The 26,633-nt window shown below is 42.0% G+C and overlaps 2 protein-coding genes across 3 annotated transcripts in view; both read right to left on the minus strand.

Moving 5' to 3' along the window:
- Nucleotides 1–25: 25 nt before the first annotated feature.
- tgoln2 (trans-golgi network protein 2) lies at nt 26–5,923 on the minus strand. Its single transcript, XM_053420284.1, has 5 exons — nt 5,704–5,923; nt 2,935–3,323; nt 2,665–2,856; nt 1,795–1,878; nt 26–1,693 (listed from the first exon to the last, which is right to left on the minus strand). The coding sequence occupies exons 1-5, from the start codon at nt 5,756–5,758 to the stop codon at nt 1,688–1,690; spliced, it is 726 nt and encodes a 241-aa protein (XP_053276259.1). The 5' UTR covers nt 5,759–5,923; the 3' UTR covers nt 26–1,687.
- A 5,567-nt stretch (nt 5,924–11,490) lies between these two features.
- The window catches only part of tcf7l1b (transcription factor 7 like 1b), a 33,050-nt gene continuing 17,907 nt past the window's right edge, over nt 11,491–26,633 (minus strand). The window contains exons 4-12 of one of the 2 annotated variants that reach the window (XM_053420283.1): nt 24,384–24,467; nt 16,755–16,890; nt 16,168–16,270; nt 15,515–15,598; nt 13,651–13,794; nt 13,375–13,534; nt 13,169–13,276; nt 12,953–13,004; nt 11,491–12,374 (exon numbers count right to left, since the gene is read on the minus strand). In XM_053420283.1, the coding sequence (XP_053276258.1) occupies nt 11,890–12,374; nt 12,953–13,004; nt 13,169–13,276; nt 13,375–13,534; nt 13,651–13,794; nt 15,515–15,598; nt 16,168–16,270; nt 16,755–16,890; nt 24,384–24,467 (1,356 nt within the window). In that variant the 3' untranslated portion in view covers nt 11,491–11,889. Of the gene's footprint in view, nt 12,375–12,952; nt 13,005–13,168; nt 13,277–13,374; nt 13,538–13,650; nt 13,795–15,514; nt 15,599–16,167; nt 16,271–16,754; nt 16,891–24,383; nt 24,468–26,633 lie in introns of both variants that reach the window. The other variant, XM_053420282.1, reaches the window with a different exon arrangement.

Below are 26,633 nucleotides of genomic sequence, written 5' to 3' on the forward strand. Positions count from 1 at the left end.
GCAGTTCAGGAATACAACTCATCTGTCACCCGAAAGTACAAATAGCATTTATTTTAGAGGCAATAGTCTTGTTAGTTGGATGAGCAATGAAAAATTTGAAGGACAGTGTTTTTATAGAGAGCCATTTTTGAACAAAAATCCAATAAACCTTATGCTTAAGCGATTTAGCTGTATAAGGTCATTAAACATTTGAGGTTTTGGCCAAACTGTAACGACGAATGACTATTCAAACTACAGCTTTGCAGATTTCACAATAAAAATATATTTCTGGGACATACTTTGATTCTGCTAAGATAAAACTGACAACATATCCTTTCAACACAGCAGCCCTCCAATAGATTATGACCCAGTAAAAAAAAAAAAAAACAGCATTAAATTAAGAAACAGGCACATTACAAAAGTCACACACTGATTCACATTAAATCATAATTTGGCACAAGTCAGCTTTAAACATCAACACACACATCTTCTCAAGAGGAGAGTTTAAATATAATGCATTAGTGGTCAATCGATTTATCCGCAGAGACCGTGTCCAAAGTCCACAACGGACAAAACAATGCAGCTGTTTGCCAGTGTCCTCTTCCAGTTCACCGTTTTGATTATAACCCACCACCCTGACAGCAGTTAAAACTTAAGTTCCTTCCCTGCATTTAAATCCACCGGCTCAACATGTTTGAAAATTTTGCTTGAAGATTGAGATGAGAACATTGATAACAGCCTGTTCACTAAAGATGAAGCTCCAACTAGCAGAGGGCTAGCTTACCTTAACACAAATCCCCCTACCGCTCAATTGGTCTTGACACAAGGAACCTTGCAAAACTGCAACCATGCAACCCTTAACACATAACTTTTGGTTTGGAGTAAACAAACCAAGTGAGCTTGAGGGTAGATTTAGTTACCTTCTCTCATAGAAATGCAGTCTTTATGCCTAGCTTAGCTGTATTAGAGCTATATGTACCAGGAAGCTATGAGAGAGGTGTTGATCCCTTCATCCTCCTGTAGGAAAAATAGAAAACCTTTTTTTTTAAAGATAAGCTATTTTTTTCTATCTTTATCTGTCAGCATGTTTGCAAATCAGCCTTTAAGAAGCTGAAGTGGAAGAAAACTGCAAACATCTGAAAATAAAGGTTGCTATAACATTCAACTGGCCAACACCATGAGCCGAAATCCTATTGTGGTACTTCTGTACATCTAAAGTGAACCTCAATACATTTTATCTAAGAGACAACTAAAACATCTGCACAGAAAGTTTACACACCTGATACTTTACAACTATTCAAATGGCTTATTTACGTACACAGTGCATCACTAATGTACTATACAAAGAAGGCTGGATTCCAAACAGCTCATTTTTTATCTGCTACAGAAATAACCTGAGTCCGGTCAAATTATATGATTGCCTCAAAAGTGGAATAGCGACGCAAGTGCAAAAAGAACATGCTTTTTATTTTTTTTTTAAACCTTCACTTACTAAGTCCCTCAATAAGGCAACAGTGTAATCTGCATAGTCATGCAATGAGCATCTAAAAAAAAAAAACATACAAAATAGAGCAATTAACACAAGTTGAAATCGACGTGGAGAACATCCAAGAAAATATCTAACGCCGATGTCCGCTCGCCCACTTCTCACAAAACCCATAGTGCAAACAGCTGCTCCAGGTAATAGCTTCATAAGATTGACTTCAGGTCACAGCTGAAAGACAATGCAGAAAATTCATAAATCACAACTTAGTTGATGACAGTAGATTAGAAAGGTAGAGTGAAAAGTGTGGGGAGGGTACATCATCAATTTACCTCCTGCTCCAGCTTGTGGTATTCTGTTGAATTATGTCGACGAGTGGATCTGGATTTCTTTCCCTCCAGAAGAAAGGCGATAATCTAAAAAACAGAGAAAGAAAAAAAATGCTTCAATATTGTCTGTTTCAATTTGCTAGCTTAGTCTTCAAAGAAAATGGGAAGAAAAAAAGAAATGATTTTACAAATGCCAGATTGTCATGTAAAATGTAAAATGGAGCGTTTAGCAAACGATGACATCACAGCGTACTTCCTGTATGCCCAATGTTCCTTAGTGTAATGAGCATGAATCAGAAACGGCAGCTATATAGCGTTTTTTCCGTCTGTTTGGTTGACACTGCTGGGGTCTAATTACAAGTTTGCAGCTAAATAAATCATTACGGCACCACATTACCAGGATCACAAGTATAACCCCTGACTTATTTTACTTGGACCACAATGTTTTTCTGTCTCTGGAATTTGACGGATCGTGGATAAAGTCTTTATCGCCACCTATTGGGCCAGTATGTTTGTTTGTGTTCTCGTCTGCACGAGATATATGTAAATATATTTAGAATATATTTGTCAAGTGAAGATTGTATCGACAATGATTTTCTTTTTTTTAAACAAAGGGGAAAATATCCATTAAAATATGCTTCACAGGCTATTTAGCATTCATAAAATTAGACACTACCATGAGTTAAAATTATTTCCATTACATATGGTGGATATCTGAGTGAAAATAGAATCGTGACAGAGCTAGAGCTCAAATGTTTGAGTTTCATTCTTCTACATCTACTGATGTTGAAAAAACAATACACAGACAACAATGGTTGACCCAAATTAGTATTAGTAACTTCAAAGTGGTCTGAGTGGGAACCAAAGATGTACCTTGCGCTTGTTGTGGTAGGTGATGTAAAGCACTGCCACCAGTACAGCTGTAGAGACAAGGTAGGCAAAGAAATGACTGCTCTCTGTCTCCTCCCCCATTCCAGGTAAATTAAGCTGAAGTCTATCTTTTGTTTTTCCATCATTTCCATCTTCTTCTCCGTCTGGACCTTCCTTCTTGATCTCATCTTGTGGTTTTTTGTGAGTTGCTTCGTCATCTGTTATTTTCTCAGTTTCTTCTCCTGGATTTCTCTCAGCTGCTTTTACTTCTGTTTTTTTGTCAGTTGCTTCTTCATCTGTTATTTTCTCAGTTCCTTCTCCTGGATTACTCTCGGCTACTTTTACTTCTGGTTTTTCCTCAGTTGAATCTTTCTTCTTGACATCCGGTTTTTGCTCTACCATCTCGGTGTGCTTTGTCAAAACAGGCACTTGCTTCTGAACCGTTGTCGTTGGGCCATCGCTATCCTGACTTTTTGTCGTTGTATCAGACAGGTTTTTCTTGGTTACATCATCTGGTATTTTGGTCAGGGCCTGACTTTTATTTTCAGACCTCTCTTCAGGTTTCCCCGCCTTGGCTAGATTGCCGGTGCTGTTTGCCTGAACAGGAGGGATTTGTTCTATTTTTTTTGAAGCAGGAACCACAACTTCTTGTGCTTGAGCCTCTGCAAGTAAATCAAAGAAGATTTTAACATTGACATTAGAACACAGAACTTAAACAACTGACAAAGTAATCCGATAATAAAAGCAATGCATGCTGCCATTTTCTGTTTGCTTGCCTTTCACTACTATACCTATATTCCAGCTGTAACCGTTTGAATATTTGTCCCATCTTTTCATTAATGTCCTCAGTTATCTTGTTCTTGTTAGTTCCCCCAATTTTATCAAATTATTTTGCATTATTAGATTATCTGAATGGATTATATGCGGTGTAGAGTAACATGATGGCCATGACATCAGTACAAAGGAGTCAGCCTCTGCACGCTGCAAAACAGCTTGGAATGTAAATCGTGATGTAAAGCACTGCCACCAGTACAGCTGTAGAGACAAGGTAGGCAAAGAAATGACTGCTCTCTGTCTCCTCCCCCATTCTTGGAAATATAACTCCATACAGGCTCCATAGGAATGAGGAGTCACTAAATGGCATGAACAGTATGAAAATGAAAATGATCATTTGAATTATATGCGTCGGCCTTTGTGATCACAAGATTTCTACACAGACCTGTGGAGATTTTTGAACCATCCCGTTGGACACCACTCTCATTCATCCCTCCAGCACTGTTCCGCAGACTTGAAGCCAGGTATAACGTATCAAGATGCACGGATGCTGTTCTGGCAGCATGTTGTGTTCCAGCACTTTATTAAGACAATTGTTTGTTGTTCCTTTAATTTGTCACCAATTTATGTAGTTTGTGTACAGGATAATTGAGTGCAAATTACATTATTAAAAAATATTTTAGATTCATTATTATTTTGGCCATTTGTGATAATTAATTTTTAAAAAAGACAGGTGATTAGAGGAGAGAGACGATTGAAAAGAACAAAAAGTAATAGGAAAAGCTATGCCACTAGGTGAACAGAGCGCATTGCATTCTCGACTGCTTTGTGAGAATCACATGCACGATAAGGGCAGAACGGGACAGCAGACATTTTGATAAAACTGAGCTTTGAAAATGTAACAAATGTATGGCAGTGTACTGTATTGGATTGCACAAGAGTGTACATTTCAAACAGTGCAATAATTATATTTGTGGCCATATGCAAATCGAGGCCTATATGTAAAAACATTGTGCTGCAGTAGCAGCTCCCCTGCAGAACATGTTGTGGAACTGAGACGCTACATATTTTGCATTGCAGATATGAATTGAAATTAAATTTAATATTGTGCATTGAATAGAAAAAGTTGCACAACTGCCCTTCTTTATGCATATTTGTTTCTTGTACATTCAGTCTTCCACAGAAATAGACAAAAAATTATGAGTATTACCCTCCTAAGTGCATTTTTGGAAGATATCAACAAAATCATGACTGTCTGCTGTCCTGGCTCCAAAATGGTTGAATGAGCTCCACAATGACATCAGGACAGCAGATAGTCTATACATCTTTTCACCGCAAACTAAAAACACACCTCTTGCGACTATACCCTTGAATAAAAGTTTAAACTAACAATTTAGTAGAACTTAAATGGCACTTACTTACAGCACTTTGTAGTTTGGCTTTCTTGAAGAAATGGTACTTTCTTTATTCTTGTTTTTCTGGGTTTGTACCCTCATGGTTGAATGCACTTATTGTAAGTAGCTTTGGATAAAAGTGTCAGCTATATGAAATGTGATGTAATCTAAGATCTAGGCTTACATTTGGAATTAAAAAGTGATCTTGGGGCCAAAAAGGCTGGTGACCACTGGTGTACATGTACCCTGAATACGACAGTGTGGGTCTACCCATGTAACACACTTAATCGTTTACCCAAGGTTCATACACCGCTGATCAAACGATGGATAGTAACCAGGCAAATTGGTCCTGTGAAAATTTGTCAGGAAAAGCTCATTGTCATCTGAGGTGCGTAGATGTATTATTCACCACCTTATGGCCACATCTTGGTGAGGGTCAAATTCTAGTTTTAGAGGATTCATTATTTAAACAAACGTTGTCCCCAAACTGTAATCAACAGGAACTTGGAGGTGACAGGTTTTATGGAGAATGAATGTTGAACAATAGAAATAAGACTGTGGTTGGCAGTTAGATTCCCTGGCCCTCAAACTAGAAATGATTTTAATAAGAGCATTTTTTACTGTGTGGATCGTTCTATTTACTGTTGTATTTGTGGTTTTATAACAGGGAATAAACGCGGTTGCGGTTTAAACAGAGAGTTGTTTCCATTCAGGGTGGCCTATGTGGTTAGTTTAACCTGACACCGTCTGCGTCGTGTCAGGATGCTACTGTCCGACATTAGCTTCATTAGCTAACATGGGTGATTAAACCAATATTTCTCTGACAGTGGGTCTGAAGGAGGAAGAAAGGCAAACAAATCGCAACTCCACTCACCTGAGACAGAGCAGAAACACAGAGATATCGTGAGGAGCAGGAAAAGCGTCTTCATCGTGTCACCAGAGAAAACACACACCGTCCAGCGTGTCCCAGTGTGTGTCCGCTTCGAGCTCAACACGTCACAATCCGCGATGACAAATCCCACTCGACAGGTTGAAGGATTTGACAACTCAAATCCTGTTCCTTCTTCCGGGTACAAGCCAGCCAGCTCTTCTTCTGCTGCCCAAAACACGCACGTGAGGCTCTGCTGCCACCTGCAGGCGGAGTGAAGCTATAACAAGAACCACTTTATTACACGGCACGACATGGAGTCACCAACACATAGGAATATCCCTGGCATTAAAATACAAACAGAAAAATATATATATATTTATAAATGAGCATATCCAACATGAAATTAAAGTTAAAATGAATTTAAGAAATGAAATAAATAATTAATATAGCAAAAAATGAATTTAATCTACAAACGTTAATTAAAAGCGATTATAGTTTTTACATGTTTTAGTTTTTCCATTTTGATGAAGACATTTTTGATATGTAGGCTATCACTCCTTTTCCTTCAAAGATTGTTGTTTTGTTTGCGAATTTACATTTATATTTGTTAAATTTGTTTATTACCATCAGCAACAGAATCAGGCAAAAACTACCAGCTGGATCAGAAGGAAACTTCGGAAGGATGTGGTACGAGTCAGGGAAGAAACCAATAAATTCTGTGAAACAGTTTTAAACCCTAACCCCACTCTCTTTAACACTGTGAGATAGGACATTTTTTTCTTACATTTTCGTTGGTTTCTCAGAGAATTATTCATATTGATAAAAAATAGGAGTAATATTTATTAGTGGGTGTAATTTAGAGAAGATTGATGGAGAAACGCACTCTCTCTAATTAGTACTTCTAGTTTGCCCATAAATTAAGCTTATTTGTCTTCTTCAGAATCAGAATCAGAATCAGAATTCTTTTTATTGCCAAGTATGATTGCACATACAGGAAATTGCCTTGGTGTCGTTCATTGGTGCACTGAACATAAAACAACAATATAAAAACAACAATATAAAAACAACATATACACATAAAACAACAATATAGAAACAACAATATAGAAACAACAATGTAAAAACAACATAAAACAACAATATGGAACAAAATGGAACAAAATATATACAGTACAAGAGTTATGGGCACGTGCGGTGCTAAGGTGCAGAGATTGGTGATAGTGCCACTAATATATCAAGTATAAATTATGTGCAGGGGGGGGGGGGCAGAGTCAGTGTGATGCAGAGTCAGTGTGAGGCAGGGGGCTTGTTTGTGAGCCCCACTGCCATAGGGAAAAAACTGTTCAGATGGCGCAAGGTTTTAGTCCTCCATCAACCATCAACCTTCAATATCAAATGTTCCCATGCTGCCTAACACAACACACAGGGACGATCACCATTCTTCCCCCCTCTCTTTAAACGGATTTCATTCAAAGTTCGAATTTACTATTAAAATAACTGCATCTGAAACCAACAAAAACAAGTCACAGTTTCAGGTTTCAAATACCAACATTGACTTTCACAATCACCTTCTCTCCCAGCCACTGCCCCCAACCTGAAAACCCAGATCCACAAGTTTGGCGACAAGAAGTCCTCTTATACTTCATGTTCTCCTGGAACAAGCCACACATATGGCCGCTGTCGCCACATGATGGTGTTTAATTGTTCTAACAGAGACAATATAAAGTCCCTCTTGCTGCGCACATACGCTGCACAAAGGCTGCACATAGTAAAACAATGCATGTTTGCACATTCGACCCACTCACTATGATTGTGAATCCAGCTGGACGACATCATCCCCACATTATTTATATTAATTTGAATGGCACATGTTGAAACAAAGGGAGAATAAATATTTAGATTCAGATATACTGTAGTTGCTTCTGAGGCTGACATCCTCCTATTGTTAACACCCCCATTGTACACAGCTGATATGGACTTGTAGAGGTAAAAAGGGAAATGATGTATGGCCATTATTTTAATCTGTTATAATTAAATATATATTTTTTCTCTTAAAGAACTCAGCTTTAACATTTGTGGCGGTGCTGCCACCCTCTGGTTAGATGCTGACAAGACACGGGTATTTAATCCAGAAGAGATGGGTGTGTCAGTGTTTGACCTTATCAGCAGATGGCAGTATTGATATGCAGTGGGAATTTAAAAAAAACAAAAACTGAGAGATTACTTTATCTACATGTGATTGCAGGACTGTAAAACATCAAATATTTGTTGTGCAAAAATAACCAATGAAGTGAAAATGATTAACTTTAAATTCAATTAACTTTGTAGCTGAGCACCAGTTACATTTACAACATTGTAGGAATCACAGTTGAGCCTGTGCTGCAGCTTTGGAGAGGTGAGATAATGATCCAAATGTTAATTGTAGGTGTTTTACATCTCAGCTGGGTGTGGGGGACCTGTGGGTCCATGTAATGAATATGTCTTAATTGTTGCAGCCTCTTTGACATTTGAAAAGTCCAATGATCCCTCTCATTCTTGACACACATTTGCATTTCCATCTTTAAGGTCAAATGGGTATGAATAAAACATTAAGGAGGTTCTTAAGCTCACAGCCAGCCATACCTGGCTCCACAAAGGCACCAGCTGAGTCTTCCTAAGCTCTGTGAATGTTACAGAAACAATCAATTAATAACACTTTGGGAAACCACACGTGAAGCAAACACAGCATCCTGTTATTAACGGGAATATAAGGTCAGGGAGTCGGCGTGCACAATAGTGTCAAGATGTGTTATTGTGTTGATATAGGCCTAATGATGCTGATGCAATTTTTTTTTTCTTTTTTTGTGAAATGACAGTTCTTGGTGCAATATTACGTGAACTATAGCGTGGTTAACCTGGAATAAATTCAAGATCAAAAGAAGGCCCCCCAAAAAAGAACCTTGGCAAGAGATTGGAAGAATTTAATGAGCAAAAATTAACATGTATTAAATCTGACCTCGTGCTTACATGGCAGATGTTGAGTGGATGTGAACCAGATCTGTTATTATCAGAGATAAACAGCGGCATGTTACATTGTGAGTGGATCGTGGGGGCATACAGAAAACACATCGTATATTCAATTTAAAAAATATGAACGTGTATTAAAAATCCTATTTGTTTATCTGCTATGTAAAACGTTTCTGCAGGTTTCAACAATTACTATTTTTTACCTTTAAGATCACAATGAATGAAATTTAGTATCTATGTTAAGCACAATATGAAGGAATATCAGCATCCCAGAATTACTTAGAGTACCCCCTAAATTGAAATAAAGTTGAAGCAAAAAGCAATTTGTGAATATGGGCTGTACAAATAAAATTAGATTTAGTTTAATTTGAAGTAGCCTCATAGAGAATAAGCCCGGAAAGGTGTCCGGAGTCTTTTTCTGAAGTATTTGTAGACATCGGGTATCAGATCCACGTTGGTCTTGTTTGTAGTTTTATTACAGCGAGCTAATCTGTGCATCAGTGAGAAACAGTTCACCAGTACAAACTAATAATGTTTAAACTTTAAACTGCGATGGACGTAGCCTTAAATTAAAAAAATAATATTTATAAAATTAAGACATACCTAAATGTATTCAAGACTTTTCATGGCCTAAAATTGAGAAGATTAAATTTAGACTTTTTTAGACCTGTTAAGAGCCCACAGTACTCAAATCCCCTTAAATTTCAGTTGTGAGTTATCAGTTCCCTGTTGGTCATGTTTGTAGGTTTATTACAGTTACTATATGCTAATATCTGTATCTTTGAGATAGAAATACAACACATAAGGACATTACAAACATGCGGCCAAAACATTTCTCTTATAAAAACTAAAAATCTTTTTACAGTGCAACGGAAGTAATGCTCAACAAACGTTGACATAATTAAAACCTACCCAAGTGTGTTTAAGACCTAGAACGTATTGTCTCTTACATACTTACTTACTTTTTAAGGCCTAGAATTCAGGCAATCTAGTTTGAGCCTTTTAAAGACCCTTTAAGAGCCTTCAGAAACCCTGTTTGTAACCAAATGTGAGCTGTCAGTTATCAGTTCCCTGTTGGTCTTGTAGATTAATGAGAGCATGCTACTATCTGTTTTTGTCCAGAAAAAAATACAACACAGGAAGATATTACAAACCATGCATGCTGCCAAAGGATTTGACTTAAAAAAATGTTTTTTCAATGTGGGTTATGACCATTGACATAAGTAATACATACCTAATGTATTTAGGACCTAGTGCATTTTTTAAGACCCATTTTTCACAAAGATTGTAATAATCATGTTTTAACAGATTCCTTTCAATAAATAAATAAATGTTTAAAAAGAAAGAAAAACAGGCAGCAGTATAGAGATATGTTTACCAGAAAAATACCTGCAATTCACCAGCACATTGGAAATCATTCACTTGGACACTCTGAGTTTGATAATAAGGCTACTGTCTTGAACATTGCACGTGATGTTTGGCCCTGAGGAGACAGATTTGCTGGCTGTTTTGACAACTCATTACCTGTAATTTCCCTGACAGACTGGTGAAGTGGCTGCGAGTACAGGCAGCCGTGGCACTGTGTGATTTCTGCTCGGAATGATGTAAGATAGAGCAGCAAACAAGCAAAGACTTATTACGGCTAACGATGGCTTAACAGAGGGGGGGGGGGGGGCTCGATGGACGACTTGACAGTTTGGAAACACATCCTCAGTCCATCAGTTTTTTTTTTTATTGAACGCTGTCTATATCTAGGCGTACATATGTTTCCTGGCTCCACCATCTGAGTCCTTACAGACAATTATCAGTGCAAGGATGATAAGTAACATTTGCATTAATACATGGCTTTGACTCCTATAGATCTGCAATGTCAAGATCATTTATGTAACACTGCTGAAAATCAATTAAAGCATCGGTGCATTATATCTGCTGGTGCTGTCTACTATCTGGAAAGGCATCTTTTTAATGGTGTAATGTACACCATGTGCCAGTGGGCTCAACCAGGCCAGTACCCCAGATCACACCGCCCCCCCTCCCTCTCTGACATAATTGGTCCATCCCTGGCACTACTCCTCATCTCCAAGGCCACCAAAAACTGTAACCTACCTTGTGTATTTTTTCGCTAATTGAAATGCCTAATGAGGTCCCAGGGGCTCCATCCCATTACCTCTGAGTTAATTAAAGCCTAAGCAGTATGCCAAACGGTGAATAAAGATGCAGTGAAAAGTGCAAAAAGGAACGGGGAGCCCGGGCAGGGGATCCCAGCGCTGGGACGGAGCTGACCTGCTGTTTTGTCATTGTTTTTGCAGGACACTGTATTCCAAGAAGGAGCAGTCGTCTATTATTTTTTTATTTGTATTTATTTTTGGGGCTTGGATGTTTTTTTGCTAGCCTGGTTCAGGGACTCATTTTCCAGTGTGGTTGGCCTAATTCTGCTTTATTAAACATTTAACCAGTCAGTGAGGTTTGAAGAAGTTCACTGTTCAGAACTAACACATCACACAAGCCTAAAAAATGACAGGTGTGTTATGGACTTTCATTGTGACTGTAATAACATAACGCTGCTCATTAAATCTTTATTCCCAACACCTACACAAAGACAGTGATCAACTTCTTATGCACCGTGGTCCCTATTATGAGAATATTAACCCTGACCACATTACCTCGTTAAAGACGTCTCTTCTTATTAAATGACAAGAACACAGTGTGAATGCACGTGAAAAGACAAAGCGAGGCATTTCTTTTTTTACAAAACAATTTCAAATGTTTATTTAACATGTCAAAGAAGGGGCACACGCTCTTGAATTGAAAAGGGGGGGGGGGGCTGCAATTATTGGCCAGTACTATGACTTAAACTTAATACTAACATTAATCAGGTTTTGGCTAAAAAGAAAACATGTTTTTGTTCCTTTCTGTTTTTATAAAGAAACTTTATGTACATTGGTTCTTTTATACAAGAGGTTCATTGGATAAATGCATCAAAAAAAAAAGAAACCAGTTCTGCAGTAAACTTTACAAAAAATACACTTTGTTTCATTGAGAGATGTAGAAAAGGAGGCAGTCAAATATTGACTAATAACATTTCTTCCTTTTCATCATTTAGAAAAAAAGTTGTACTAATATCTATTTTAAAGTAAAGCAATATACAGCACAATACATGGGAGAGAAATGGCCTTTGCGGATTTATTCAGTTGGTTTGGTTACCAAGGAGAGGGGCTGTGACTGGAACAGGGCATGATGGGAGTGAAGGGCTGCCTGATGGAAAGGGGAAGGTGGGGACAGCATGGAGTGGTGCAGGGAGGTGAAGGGGATTGGCCGAGAAAGGATGGGTGTAGTCGAATGGCTACCTGAACCACCCATTTGGATGGAAATGGAGGGTTGGGATGAGCAGGAAGAAGAAGAGGAGGAAGAAGAAGATGTGGATCCAGAGGCCCTGCCGGCTAGGGAGAAGTGGTGGTGGTGCATGCGTCCTTCTGGTTTGGTGGTGAGCGAGAGTGGCTGCGCCTGCTCTGCGGAGTGAGTGGCGGCAGGCGCGGCGGGGGAGGCCAAGGACGCAGAGGGAGTGGCTGGTGAGTCCAACATGCTGCCGTGGGACGACGCCGGGCTGTCACACATCTTCTCCGAGGGCAGGTACTGCACACACTGCTTCTTGCTTCTTATGGAGAAGTCTGGGAGGAAAACAAAGGAGAAGCGAAGGGCTGAATTATGGATTGGCTGCTGGCTGAGAATCTGGTTCAAGTCCCTGAATACTGCCGGCGACAGCAGTGAAGGAGTGACAGTGACGCTAATGGCGCTGAAAGTTCTGATGTGTTCAAATAGACTTGACAAAACCTCACAAGCGGGACAGTGAAACGGGATGTTCAACATATTTAGATGGTGTACGACTTATGAACATGACACACTATGAATGTGTACTTCAGCCCACATTTGAATGTTATTCTGGAGGAATTGCAGTTGTCATTAAGTTGCACAACAGCCGACATACCTGCCACTATTAGCACTGAACCTCATAAGCTGCTTGTCAAAGCACAGAAGCAGGGAAAGAAGTTAGTGAGTGTTAGTGAAGAAAGGAATCCATGCAGAAAAGAGGCAGATAAAAATAACAGGATAAACATGCAGTGTCCCAGGTTGCACTCAAGCTTCACAAGAAAAATAAACCTCTCAGTGTTACAGTTGTTCTTTCATACACAAGTATGTTAAGAGAAAAAAAACAAATAGTGGCTTTCAGGAAGTTAGGGCCTCTTACCTTCTGGTTTTGAGTCTGGTTTATTGTCTCTCTTCCTCTTTTTCCTCTTTCCCTGCGCAGATAAAACAACGTTATTTTTCATAGCGAAACTAAACCACCTCAGCGAGGGAAAAAAGGCTTGTTACTAAAATTATGCATATTATATTTGGCTGAAACAGGTGAAAAAATTTGAAAAAGTATTAATTTAGCAGCTGATGTTGGACGTGTGTCACTCACATAGTTATCCCGTGCTGACCATCCTGGATAGAGCTGGGAGTGGAGTTGCCTCTCCTTTCTGGCCAGCTCGTAATATTTGGCTTGTTCCTCTCTCGACAGGGAATGCCACTGTGGACGGAGACAAAATATTTCAAAGAACTGCCACACACACACACACACACACAGCATTATAAACTCACATGAACGCCTCTGTCCGTGCCACTTACCCGTCTTCCAAGGATCTGGTTGATGGCAGCGCTCTCTTTCAGAGTGCACTCCGCCACCACTTTGGCTCTCATCTCCTTCATATACAGCATGAAAGCATTCAGGGGCTTCTTGATATGAGGCTTCTTGTCCTCTTCTTTCTTGGGAGGAGCAGGGGATTTCCTGCTAATCCGAAACATTAAAAAGATGCAGTTAATAAACCGTGAAGGGGAATGAGAGGCTCTGGTACAAGATGGCCAACAAAAGCAGTTTTTGAAGACGAAACAAATTATCCTCACCCATGCATCGAGGAGCCGTGGTGGTCACCGCCTGGCTCTTGCTTGATGGCCGGGGACACGATGGCAGGGTGCGGGATGCCCGTCTGGTGGAGGCCGTGCGGGGGCGGAGTCACCATGTGAGGGGAGAAACGGCTGGACACCAAGCTGAGAAGAAGAAGGGAGGCGACATGTTAACGGCTGGGTTTGACAGCACGTTTCTGAGCAGGCCCGACTCACTTGGCATGTTACTGCCCTGCCTTACCCGGTGGAAAAAGAAATCCACTGTGCCTACTGCGTCTGTCTAGACTAAATTCATAGGCACAAAGAGTTACATGCTTGCTTTTTGTTCAAATAAAGACTTTTTCAAAAGCCCCTTTATTCTGCGATGGCTGGAGAAAAGTGAAGTGTGTTGTTACCATGGTGACAGCATGGCCATGACACCTGAAACCACTTTCCTTACCACGGTCCAGACCATGGAGAGCTTTCTGACAGCCGTCCACACAGATCACCTTTTACAAAGTGGCTCTCCCACCTTCCAATTTTATAATACAATGGAGCATTGTAACGCACAAAGCTCCAAACCGCTCTATCATACTATAGTTACGGTTCTATAGTGTTGAAATTCCTCTATTTAAGCCTCTCGACATGTTACACTGGACAATGCACAGTGTGGCCAGGCACTTGCATGAGGTGAGAAGTGTGGATCAACCCGCAATGAACTTGTGCTGAAGCTCTTTATCTGTTTTCTATCCGTCAAGAACAACAATAAACTGCACAGAAGGTAACGAGAGCTCACACAGGAAGATGGTAAAAGGCTTGTTTTCACTCAGTCAACGTTCACTGTCGCTGCCTCTATTAAGTAAAACCGTCTTAATCAGGAGTTGATATTTTCGCTTCCTATTTTCTGTGAAGTATTTAATAATTTATACTGTATAAACAAGGAGGTGCCATATCGTTCCCCTGGTAATAAACCTATACTGACTGTGTCGGTAAACATCCTGCTAAGTCTCCAGTGAATCACTCGGCTGCAGCTGCTGCAAGTGACGGCAAGCAGTCAAGATACACATTCTAAAAAAAATGCTCCTATTAAGGTTTGTGTCATGATTGACTGGTGTGTGTGTTTTGTTTGTGTGTATGTGTGTGTGTGTTTGTGTGTGGATCAGTGCAATGTTTGGAATGCACTGAATCCGACACAGTAGATAGTCTTGAAATGTGTGTGAGGCATGTGAGGATCTGATCGCGGCGGGTTCACCTCAGGATGGAGCTGCACATGCTATCGATCACAGACACACCCCTCTGAATATTTCATCTCAAACCAACACCGGAAGACCCGCTACAAATCTTTCCAATTTTGACAGAGGGTCAAAGAGTTTAGTCTGATGGGACGTGTAGGTTCAGATGAGCTTTGATTTGTCCTGATCGATTCTCAGCCCTTTCATCCTTCCGCTACGTGTGTGTGTGTGTGTGTGTGTAATGGCTCAGAGCACTGGTCTGACCATAGAAGTTTAGCTCTGAGAGAAAACACAGCAGAGGGGTACTGAATGCCAATAACGCGTCCGCTCTATTTAGGAAGCTGAACTTGTCTGTGATAGACTTAGACCTCACATCCCTTTGTAGTCCTGAACGCCGCCGGCTGTCCGTGATCTGACAGTTTTTTTTTCTTTTAAAAAGTAACTTTTTGAAATTCTGCAGACACCATTCAAAACATGATTTGTGAGATTTCCATAAAATGTTGCCTTCACTGCTTAACAATGGGAACCTTAGGTGCACACCAGCCATTTATTTACCCCTGTCTAAAAAGGCTTGCAAAGGGGGCAGGGGGCGGACGTGATTACAGCATGTTTGTGGAGGGTGTAGGGGGTGTTTTGGAATATGATCTGCTCACCTGGACATGGAGGCATTCATCGCTAGCGCTGGGTAGGGGTGACGGAATCCCCCCGGAGGGATGGAGTACATGGACTGGCCCTGCCTGAGAGACAGAGAGAGAGTGAGTGAAGCTGCAGCGAGAGGTGGATCAAACAGCCGACTGCAAACCCACCAGCACTAATCCTTTACTCATCAACTCAAATCCCCCACTTGTGGAACACCACCGTTGCAATTGATTATGAGACCCGTAGAAAACCCCATAAATGTTCATAAATTCCTCCTGGTGAACTTGGATGTTTTCATTTCCTATTGTGCTGATATGATTCACCTGCATTTACACTATGAAGGATAAAACTCATTATATATTTTGATATTTTACTTTAAAAACTTTAAAAAAATGTGTCTTTTGTATGTTTTTCTTCATGCTTGACTTAACTTGAACTTTATACAAAAATCACAACATCAGTATCATCAACATTAACTGTGGAGTGATGACATATCATATCAAGTGAACATACTGTACTTGCAGCACAAATTGATTTAAAAAAGGCTGACCAACATATTCACTGGTAATGTCATATCATGTCAATAAAGTTTTTGAAAAGGGAAAACAAATAAGTTCTCACACTTTTAGGGAACAGAACACATCAGCTGACAGGATATGGGACTTACTGTGACATGAGCCAACCAAGAGGGTGAGCGATGGAACCGACTGCACCAGGAGACAGGGGGTAGTATGGAGAGAGCTCTGATGGGTGAGGTGTCCGGGGGATACCTGCAGGTGATACAGACAGAAAAAACTGCTATTAGAATGCAAGCTCTTTTTTTAATCATCAAATAATAATCTTTTCAAAACCCTCGGTAGCTTGTCATTTGAGCACAGGCTTGAAATGTATTTGTATAAGATTTGTTGTTTCCTCCTCCACAGACGCTGTGGTGAATTCTCTCTGGTGATTTCCAGGGGGGGAGGAAAAGCAACTGACTGTCCACAGAAACCTGCTTCATGACCCTGTCAGGCTCGTTAGTGCACTTTAGTTTGAACTCAATGCAGTTTTCTGTCGATGATTCAATGCTTTTCTCTGCTCTGTCTTTTCATCACTATCTGAAGTCATGGTAACTGAAAAGAAATGACGCCTCTGAGCTCCGTAAAAAAGAAAAGAAAAAAAGAAACTACAATTTTTACAGCCACATTTCAAGTCAAGTCTTATTGTCACTCTAAGATTTTCAGTGTGGAGTTAAGTGAATCGATGAGACGTCACCTGTCTTTGGGTCGAGGATCTCTGGGGAGAGGTGCGACGGCGGCGTGCCGGGGGAGAAGTGTTCATTGCTGTAGGTGATGAGCGGCGTCAGTGGGTGGACGTGGTGGGCGTGCTGCACCACTGGGACTTTGTTGGACTGTTGAGGAAGAGGAGAACAGACAGTTAATAAGAGCCAGAGACGGGCACGACATTCAAAACAGAGTGAACAGAGTTACCTTGCTGAAACAAGTACATTATTATCTCATACTGCACATGATTTCTGGTGACGATTGTCCAAAAGAGACATATGAAGTAACTAGGTCATCACGTGTGTGTATGTGTGTGTGTGTGTGTGTGTGTGTGTGTGTGTGTGTGTGGGTGTTTGTGTGTGTGTGTGTGTGTGTGCCCTCCATGGTAAACATCACAGTCTGTGCGTGTGACCAGCCCTGTGATGCAATCTGGACCGGCACCAAGGAACACTCAAAAGCCTTACAGACACATGCCAAGAGCATTACAGTTATTTAGCTGAGGAGCAAACTGTTTGTTCAGTCCAGCAAGAAAAACAACGGTGCCACAGAGTCCAGAAGTCACACCAGCCGGCCACAAACAAACACAATCAGGCGGAGGTAAACTGAATACCCATAAACAAGTGGAGACATCATCTCCCACTCAGTCTCACAGCAGCCTCTCGACGGAAATAAGCAGACACCCATGGGTGGATCGCACCGCAACGTTATACCACAGGCGACCCGAGCCTTATAAAAACACTACAAAATCCTGTGTAACTGCAGATAAGAGGTGAAGACCAGAGAGTAGATAGATGAAACTCTGTGTGGATGTTTTACACGGTTCAACAACACTTTCTGAAATAAGCTCGGATCCTGGTCCACGTCCAACCAGCAATAAAACTGGGACAAAGATGATGAAGACAATAATAATAACCAGCGTCTCTACTTTCATTAGGCAGCGCTCAGCCTCGCAGTCATTTCCTCTCGCTGCCCGGCTGAATGGAGCACTTGTTGGCTCAACTTGTCACATGGGAGGGTCAACGGGTGGGGGCTGGGGGCTGGGGGGGGGGGGGGGGGGTGGTGGGGGAGAAAGGAGTCTTGTTCCTCCAAGCTAACCTTTCTTCAACATCCCTCCCCCACCCCCATCCCAACCTCTCGTTTCTCCCAAATGTGGTCTGCCCGGGAACAAGGTTCGCATTGAGACGTCTGTACACTCTCCTGCCTCACGCTGCTCAGAATTGTTCCAAAGTGTAGCCTTTTTTTTTTCATTCCACTTTTTTTGGGGTCCAACCTTTTCCTCCTTTTAAATCTTTTACTCAATTGGTTTCTCCCATGTCTAAAGCATGCTTTGATTCTGGTAATTCCAGTTGGAGTGAGGAAAATATTTACTGGTGTTACACACGGCTATATTAAGAACACTTTGCTCAGGAGTAGTTCTTTTTTTTTTTTTTTTGGCTTCTCCAGACTTAAGCCTGCTTTATGCTTCTGCACTGGATCAACTCTGTCGACTAAGCAAGCGGCCTACACCTTTGTGAGCTTACACCACCAGAACACTGGTGTGCGACCAGGTTTCTCATTATGTGGTCACTTCAAACTGAGCAGATCATGACTGAGTTGGAGCTATTAAATAATTAAATAACATAACATAATAACTATTAAAAGTTACTTTTAGTGAAATTACTGAAAGAGATAATCCACACTAATTGTAGATTTAAATGACAATTTTTCTGAGCGCAGAAAAAGTTTGGAAACACTACAGGTCCCAAAACTCGGCTGTGTTGTAGTATGGATGAGATGACTGCAAACAGTAATGCATTCGATCGAAGAGAATGAATCCCTTATCTTACTTTTCACCATTGTTTATTTTTTATCGTTCTTAGTATTTTCTGCTTTCTTAAGCAACCAACATGGTCATGTGATTTCAGGTTTGTTCAATGGACGGGGATTATCACTGCTGCAGAGTTTAATATGGATGTAGCTTACAGAGGTGCAAGTGAGGCTACTTTGTAGAATACCTGCCTCTTTAATACGAATGTATAAATTGGCCTTTAGATCATATGAGGTCACATAACGGTGGTTTCACACCACACTGAAAAAGGCTTTGATAAAGCTTCGTGGCAGAGATAGAACTGAAATCCCAGGTCCCACATGTCATGTATATTTAAGTTGTGCTTTGTTGTTCCACTTCATGTACAATACGCCGGCTTTTTCCCTATATTGTGAGCGCTGTTCGAGACCTCTAGACCTGGGTGCCAACACATTTTGGGAAGCAGTTCTGTGAGAATCTGAAATGATGGCCATTCATTATTCATATCATGGAATACACCAATCATGTGCTTGTAACATTTGTCTAAGTTTGCAGGCACTAGTTTCAACTCTGGGCTGCTATTTCACTTCAACAGCACGACAAAGTGTGGAGGGAAAAGCTGTTCTAACTTTTACCCTACTTGTTTGTTTCTGAGAAATAAAGGCCTTATCAAACATTTAATATTTTTTTTATGAAATAAATCCAAATTTGGATAATTTCACAAACTAATTTGAATAAATCAACTTCCCCCGGAGCTCTGAGAGCATAAGATAAGGTTTAGTAAAACTGAAAAACTAGACTAATGGCTCAATCGTGACTTAAACCTAAACACGAATGTATCAATGGCTTCTTTCACTTGCCTTATGTGTAGAGGTAATATTCCTCCACCCCATGACAGCTTCATACGTCTGGTTTCATGACCCACTAGCAAAGTGTAATAAGGAAACCACAAGGAACATGAGCCGTGTTTTAAATATAAACAACATCGACGTGATAGGAGGGATAAAGCCCAACCTGGAACCAGATGGTATCTGCATCGACAGACAGAATCATGCTCTATACACAGACGCGCTTGTTGCAAACATGTCTGCAGTGGCGCATACCTCACAGCCAGCGAGCAAAAACACACAGAACAAGTCTTAGAGCCACTGGACATAGAAACAGGAATGTTTAAATGAAGAAAAAAAACACACACGGCTAAAAGTTGCTGAGCCGATGCAGAGAAAAGATGTCTGTCTCTTAAGAGGGTTCGATGCTAAAAAGGCCGAGGTGGCAGTACCTCATTTGGCTGTCCAACTTGGAAAGGCGCTAAGAAAAGCACAGTCCTTGGTCAATGTGGGTGGAGGGGTGGATTTCATTCAAGCAAACATGTTTTTGGATCCTGCACATCTGAATTGAATTACTAGGCAAACAGCCGATGGGGAAGAGAGCTTAGAACAAACTGAATAACCCCGCAGCTTTGTGTGGCTTTATGCTCGGCGATTCTGGGTGGGAGGCTCAGAGGCCTTTCAAAACTCCAGGAAAGACAGGGTGAAAAGAATGCCTGGCATGCTGAGAAATCCAAGCCTTGTTTGTCAATGCCAACAGGAAGCGGACGTGAGAGGGGACCGACCGTGTCGTATGTCTTTAAAATCAACCATAGCAAACTATGTCATTCATCACTGACAACGTGGGCTCGGCGTCTGGTCATCGCCTCCCAAAAGGTCAGTGGCAGGAATATTCTAGGTTAGAATAATACAGAGCGGAGCGGCGTCATATTACTGCTGTGGATATCCCCAGTGGTCATTAAATCAATTGAGAAAAAATCAGCACAGCGAATATGGACACAAACACAAACTAATCTCACTGGGATCGACTGTGCTAATAAATATTTTTGAAACATTATTTTCTGCTGCAAATAAACAGCGTCTCTGCAATTTCAAATCCCAGATTTGTTCATTTCTGAGTTTGGCTGGAATCAAAGCACTGGCTCCTTATTCCATCTCTGAAGAGGATCTTGTCTCTGCAGTGGCCCAGCAGGGCTGCAGGCCTCAGATCAGTATTCAGTTCAGTCCTCCCAAAGCCTTTGATTTCATGATGGATCCCGGTTGTTCGCTGCCTAATGCAAAACGAGAAAATCTCACCAGACTCCCAGTCAAAAGTCTAACTGAACGGATATAGGTCGAAAGCAAGTGTATGTATCGCTTTGAGAGAAGGTGGGAAAAATGCATCTTTCTCAGTTAATATATCTGGAATTAAACTGTCCTGCAGCCCTGATGAGAGCAGACGACTGCGACAGACACATGCAGGGAACAAAAGGCATCCATGGAATGCTGCTCTCGGCCCGGTCACTTCAATTCACTTAAACAATTCGGTGACTAAGTGACTTATGACATGCTGACAGGACCAGGTCCCTCGTTGGCTTTATTACTCTGGACACCGCTGAAACAAAGGGGGGGATTCTTGTGTCCCTGTCAAGTGAAGATCAGCACATATTTGAGCGCGTCGTGATCTGATAGGTGAGAGAGAAACGGGCACTCGGGTCAGTTCTGCCTCATTAAAGAGTCCCAGCTCCTTCGGATCTGGCGCAACAGTAGCAGTCAGTGTAGTCGGTAATGACACGGAGAATAGGCCTTGTGGACAAATGAATGGGATCGGGGAGTGCACGCAGATCAGACATCATTATCAGCAGACGGTTAATGACTGTGAGTCGGGCACGTTGTGAAGATGAGGAGGAGAGGCGGATAATTCGGACAGCCGCACCACCTCTGCTTCCTGCTTTACTCTCCACTGCTCCCTGGCCGAGCTCGGCCACTACTGATGGGCTGACAAGTTCCTCATACTGCATCACCAAGCCCTGCAGCACCTTTGATATATTATTCATTAGAAGGCAGCCCTCTGAACACAGGAGCTGATATGGGGGGTTTTGGGGGTGCTGGACACATGTGTGCGTGAATGCATGTGTGTGTGTGTGTGTGCCTGCACGGGGAGGTGAGGTGTGATTCATAGCAAACCTCTTTCCCAGTCCTCCCACCCTACCCAACTAACACCACAACCAGCAGCATTACTACCAAAAGCAATACCAAGTGAATGCTAAACAAACCTGTCTGTTGAATAATTGAGGATCTCAGGCCGGAGCAGGCTCCGATTAGCATACAGGCCTTATGGAGCCAATCTGCACAGTGACAGGACATTCCTTCCCTGGACTCTTCGTCCACACAGAATGCTCCCCTCTCCGTTTTGACATTGTCTCCTCTTGTTATATATTTGCCAGAATTAGCAGAAATCTATTTATATTAAGCAACAATAATTAAATTGATCTCCACGGACATATGTGAGATGATACCATTCACAAAATATATCAAATATCAGCATTGTCTGAGATTTATGAATTTGACTGCCCTTCTCAGTGAGCAATATGCAAAAAGAGCTTGCAAATAAAATATGTCCCTCGACGATATATACTTAATCATGTCCGTCTGTCATTAAAACACAACATCAGATTGAACCTGTGCTCGCTGAACGACTGCAGGAGGACAGGTCTGCTTCAGGAGTCCCTGCTGGTGTCTCCTCACCGCCTCTCCCCAGGTCTCTCTCTCCGGCTCCTCTTGGCCCTGGGCAGTAATCCCTGGCCCCCCACGTGTGCCCATCCGCTCCCCCTGCTCTCATTAGTGCAGTGTAGGGGCCTGGGGAGACTGGAGGCCTGGGGAGCCAGCCTGCTGCTCCCCTCCCACATCTCCCTCTCTCTCTCTCTCCTCGGCTGGAGTAATGAGCACATAATCAGCCTGGCTCCCTGTCAGCGGCAGCCGCACACCAGAGGGGCATGTGGGCTCCTGGCCCAGAGTGGGGGGTAAGGGCAGAGCCGGGGTGCTTCACTCTCTACCCTCTGTACCCCAGTATTATCCTTTCCCACAACACATCAAATGATCCACTGCTAACAGGTCAGCAGATCAAGCATGGGGACTTCCTTCTTTTAGTTCGCATTATGGGAACTGCTACACTTTCAGTGAACTTCCTCACATTTTATACTGCTTTGAAAGGACAGTGTAGCACGAGCTTTAAGACAATGATGTTATCTCATATTTCTGTGCCTCAGGCTTCCCATTAAAGGAGTCTCATCAAGCTGCGATAAAATCTGTAAAATCGTTATAATAAATGACGTGTTAAAAGTTAAAGAATTAACTTTAACAGTGTTAAAATCAAAGACATGAAGACGCCTCTTAATGATGTCATAGATCCTGTTTAAGTATATATAACTTCCCATGTACAAGCATTTTTCAATATACCTGCACGAAGCAAAAGAACACCTGCTCCAATCTTGGCTGTTTCTGTATTTATGTGCACAAAGTGAAGGCTACTTATTATTCAGAAAACGTGAGTAGCAATTCTACCAGAAAACTGTTTTCTACAGTCCTCAACAATGTTTCTATCTGTATTGATTTTTCTGGTTCAGTGACGTTCACAGAGATGAAGGCCAAATAAGAAACGAAGATAAGAAACACAGGGGCAGCATGAAAAGCAAAGCGAAACAAACCAGCAGACAACTCAGTCACTGCTGTGCTTTCATTTCCTTTAAATTCACTTGTTATTACCATAATCACTATTTTAGAATGTCGATTCATATATTTCTAAATCTGGTAAGACGCTGTATGTAAAATCTAGACCCGCCCTTCGTGTCCTGAGACAACTTCTGTTATGAATTGTCACTATGTAAATAAAATTGACTTGACTGCTTCTCCGGGAAAAATCAACAGAGTCACTGGAAGGTCAGCATTTATTCTAATTAAATATCTTTAATTGGTTTCCATTGAGACTTAAGTCTAACCCGGATTCCCATGAGCAAACTTTGTCCCCATCACAACAAGATCCTATTGACTGCGCTGAATGAGGACTTTGTCATGTGCATCGCTGCAGATGCAGGGATTCAACCACAAGCTCGGCGAGCGCGTCTAGCCAGGGTATGTGAGGTCAAGGGGCTGAGCCGCAACGTTTCTTATTACTGACGTGTAGTGATCGTGACTTTCTGCTCCACGCACCGTTTGACACGACTCCCCGAACAAGAATAACGCCCCGATGCAATCGAGCCGGTGAGATGTCGAGATAGATGCGTCGTGTTATCTGATGTTTTGGAATCCCAAACACACGTCCCTCAGCACGGCCACTAACCAAACAGGTCTGCTGAGGCCCTGCATTGTCTGACTGGAGTGAGATACCGTGATGACTAGTTCACACCTGCGTGGTGAAGTTCAGGCAGGGAGGTTCACACTGGAGAGATTTATGGTGGAGTTAATGTGGCAAAGACAGACAGCCTGTTCAGCAGTTGGCCTGCGGGTGCTGTAGCGGTGCACGGGTGGGAACCAGCACATTTACATGCACACTACAACTGAACTATTGCGAGTAACCACATTATGGTGATAGTTTGATTACAGAATTGATATGGTTTACAGTAAATGGATTCCTCCCAATAAGTTGACATGATTTGTTTGATAATTGGATTAACGTCCCGATGCAAGTAGCCCGAGGGAAATGTTTTATTAGTGCCACAAAAAGAGGGAAAGCTAAACAGTGAGATTTTGCTGGTGTTCCGATTCATAAAGTTTTTGACCACCATGGTTCAGTTATTTGGTGTGTGCAATTTTAATGTGGAAATTATGGGAATTTTCTCCTTCCTCCTCCAACCAGCCATGTTTCTCTTTAGCCAAACCCACTTTGTGCAGCTTCCTCAACACACAATCTGACTGGTGCGTGCACTGAATCAGAACAACACAAGAAACTTGAGCTTAACTCCGACAAAGAATCCTGCTTAACCTGCAGTTTATGCATTGTTTGGGGCTTGATCAAAAAATGTCCACTTACTAAATGTCCTGGTGTTGGGGAGCGGGAGTCTTTTAGTCCTACAGATCCGGGAACATCCAAAAGAGGCCACTTCATCTGCAGGTACTGCGGGTGAGAGGAAAGGAGCAGAGTTAAACAACAAAACCAGACCCACTGCAGGGAAAACATGAACAGTAATAAAATCTGGGGGGAAAATAGGGACGATATTAAAACCAACGGCCAAAAGAGTCAAAAGTGAAGAAAATCACTCCTTAAAACTTAAAAATTACTGGACCACAGGGATTGCATCTTTTCATAGAGCGTGGAAAAGTGCTATGAATGGTGTCAAACCCGCAGAGAGCTCCAGCAGACACCTGTATGAGAGCCACATTGCTGCTGGAGTCAGACAGTCATTTCTGGCACGGGGGAGAGCAGGGAGAACGATGTGAACACATCGGACTGGTAGACTGTGAAATTGCCGTTTGTCAAGGAAAAACAGGAGGCCAGCTGTGGGCGCCCATCGCTGAGGGGGTGGGAAGAGACAGCTGGAAGGAAGCCCCATCTACGCAGCAGCCGCGAAAAAGGTTACGCTGTGGCCTCGAAGGTAACACCTGTCTGTCCGACTCAATCGGGTGGGCCATTTGACCCCCGAACACCGTTCCTCCTCCTGTCACTATTACTGTATTTTCACACATGTATCAAAGTTATCGTAAGATGTTGTGAAAGTGTTTTGCCCTCCCTCTCCTTTTTTCAAACTTGTCACAAAGATTTCCGCCACAGTTTGTCTCATTATTGCTGCTGCCTGCATATTTGCCGCTGCTGTGACATGGCGTCGGGGCTACGTTTTTGTGATTTACAGCTCGATACAAGAAGCTGAACTTTTTTTTTTCTTCCTCTCTCTTTTTTTTTCATTCTCCTTCGATGAAGATAGCATGAGGCCGGAGCTCCGAAAGCACGGCTCAACCATCTGGTTTATGAATCACTTTAAATACCGGATGCAGCAGCTTGTCATGCATGTGGATTTTTCTCCCTGGTACAATTTCAAATTAATTAAATGGGTTTCCTATTGTAGGTAATGCTTTGCTCATTCAACTCTGTTTATTCTAGACAAATAAAAGTATCACGGTTTATTATTCATGTTGCCTTTCGGGCATGAAAGTTTGTCACGAGCAGTGAATTCTGAGTATCTGAGGTGGTTGCACAATCTCACCCGGCGCCAATACATTCATTTTGCAGTGTTTACCATCCCTGTCATTTACATAGCATTGCGCTTATAAATTCCTGTGCACAAACAGTTTGGCGTCCACCCAAAGCAAACATCTGACGAATGGAAAGACAAGAAATGGTATCTTACACACATATTAGTGACAAACCCTCTTAAAGGACGTGTGCAAAGCTTTGTCCACTTTACAAAAGTCACTATAGCTTAAATAGTGATAAACGATGACAGACAAGTAAACCGGTGGAGTCATGCATTCAGGATTTGATTTTTTTAAAGTTCATTCATCACTCAGGATTTGTAAGGAGGAAGGAAGCTTGGATGGCTGTGGGTTAAAAATGGAAAAGACATTATGGCAGGCGGGAGGAAAAGGGAGAGGAGGGAGAAAAAAAAACATTTTCAGGAATGAGTTTGTCGGAGCAGGCAGAGGGTATTGTTTCCTGACAGCTGGGGTCCAACAGCGCTCTGAGGCAGGGGGAAGGGGACCCTTTTTTTCCTTCGAAAAAGGGGGGAATTCTTAGAGTTGACATCAGCCCTCTTCATTTTCACTATACTGCTCAAGGCTGAATCGTAGGTTCCAACTAATGGGCCCAAGTCCATACAACTGTCAGGAGGCAGTTGCTTTTAGAGGCTGCTAGCTCCCTATTGAAACTTTACTCCGCTGTGTGCAGGGTGCCTAATGAATGCTGCTCTCCAGAGAGAAAATCCAAAACAATGCAGTTTTCTCTGTCTAATCTATGTCAATCATGAGTCCTTCCACAAACGAAACAAGTGCTATTGTGAGCGTTTGGTCGAGCCCAGCCGTGCCCACCCCTGCTCTCCCACCCAATCCATCCCTTATTTGACAGCTTCTGCCAGGACTGAGGAACATGCCCCCAGGCACTTTTTTTTCCTGAGCGTCTACTTTTCTTTTAATTGCCAGTGTGCCCTGTGGAGCAACGGTTCACACACTCCCTGAAACATCCAGCCAGGTAATGCCAGCCGCACACTGTCACATTAGCTTCAGTCCAGACCAGAAGCAGCGAGCGCACCGCTCACTAACACATGAGACAGGGAGGGAGGGAGGGGGGGTC

Source organism: Pleuronectes platessa, chromosome 4 (assembly GCF_947347685.1).
Source record: "Pleuronectes platessa chromosome 4, fPlePla1.1, whole genome shotgun sequence".
Classification (NCBI taxonomy): Eukaryota; Metazoa; Chordata; class Actinopteri; order Pleuronectiformes; family Pleuronectidae; genus Pleuronectes; species Pleuronectes platessa.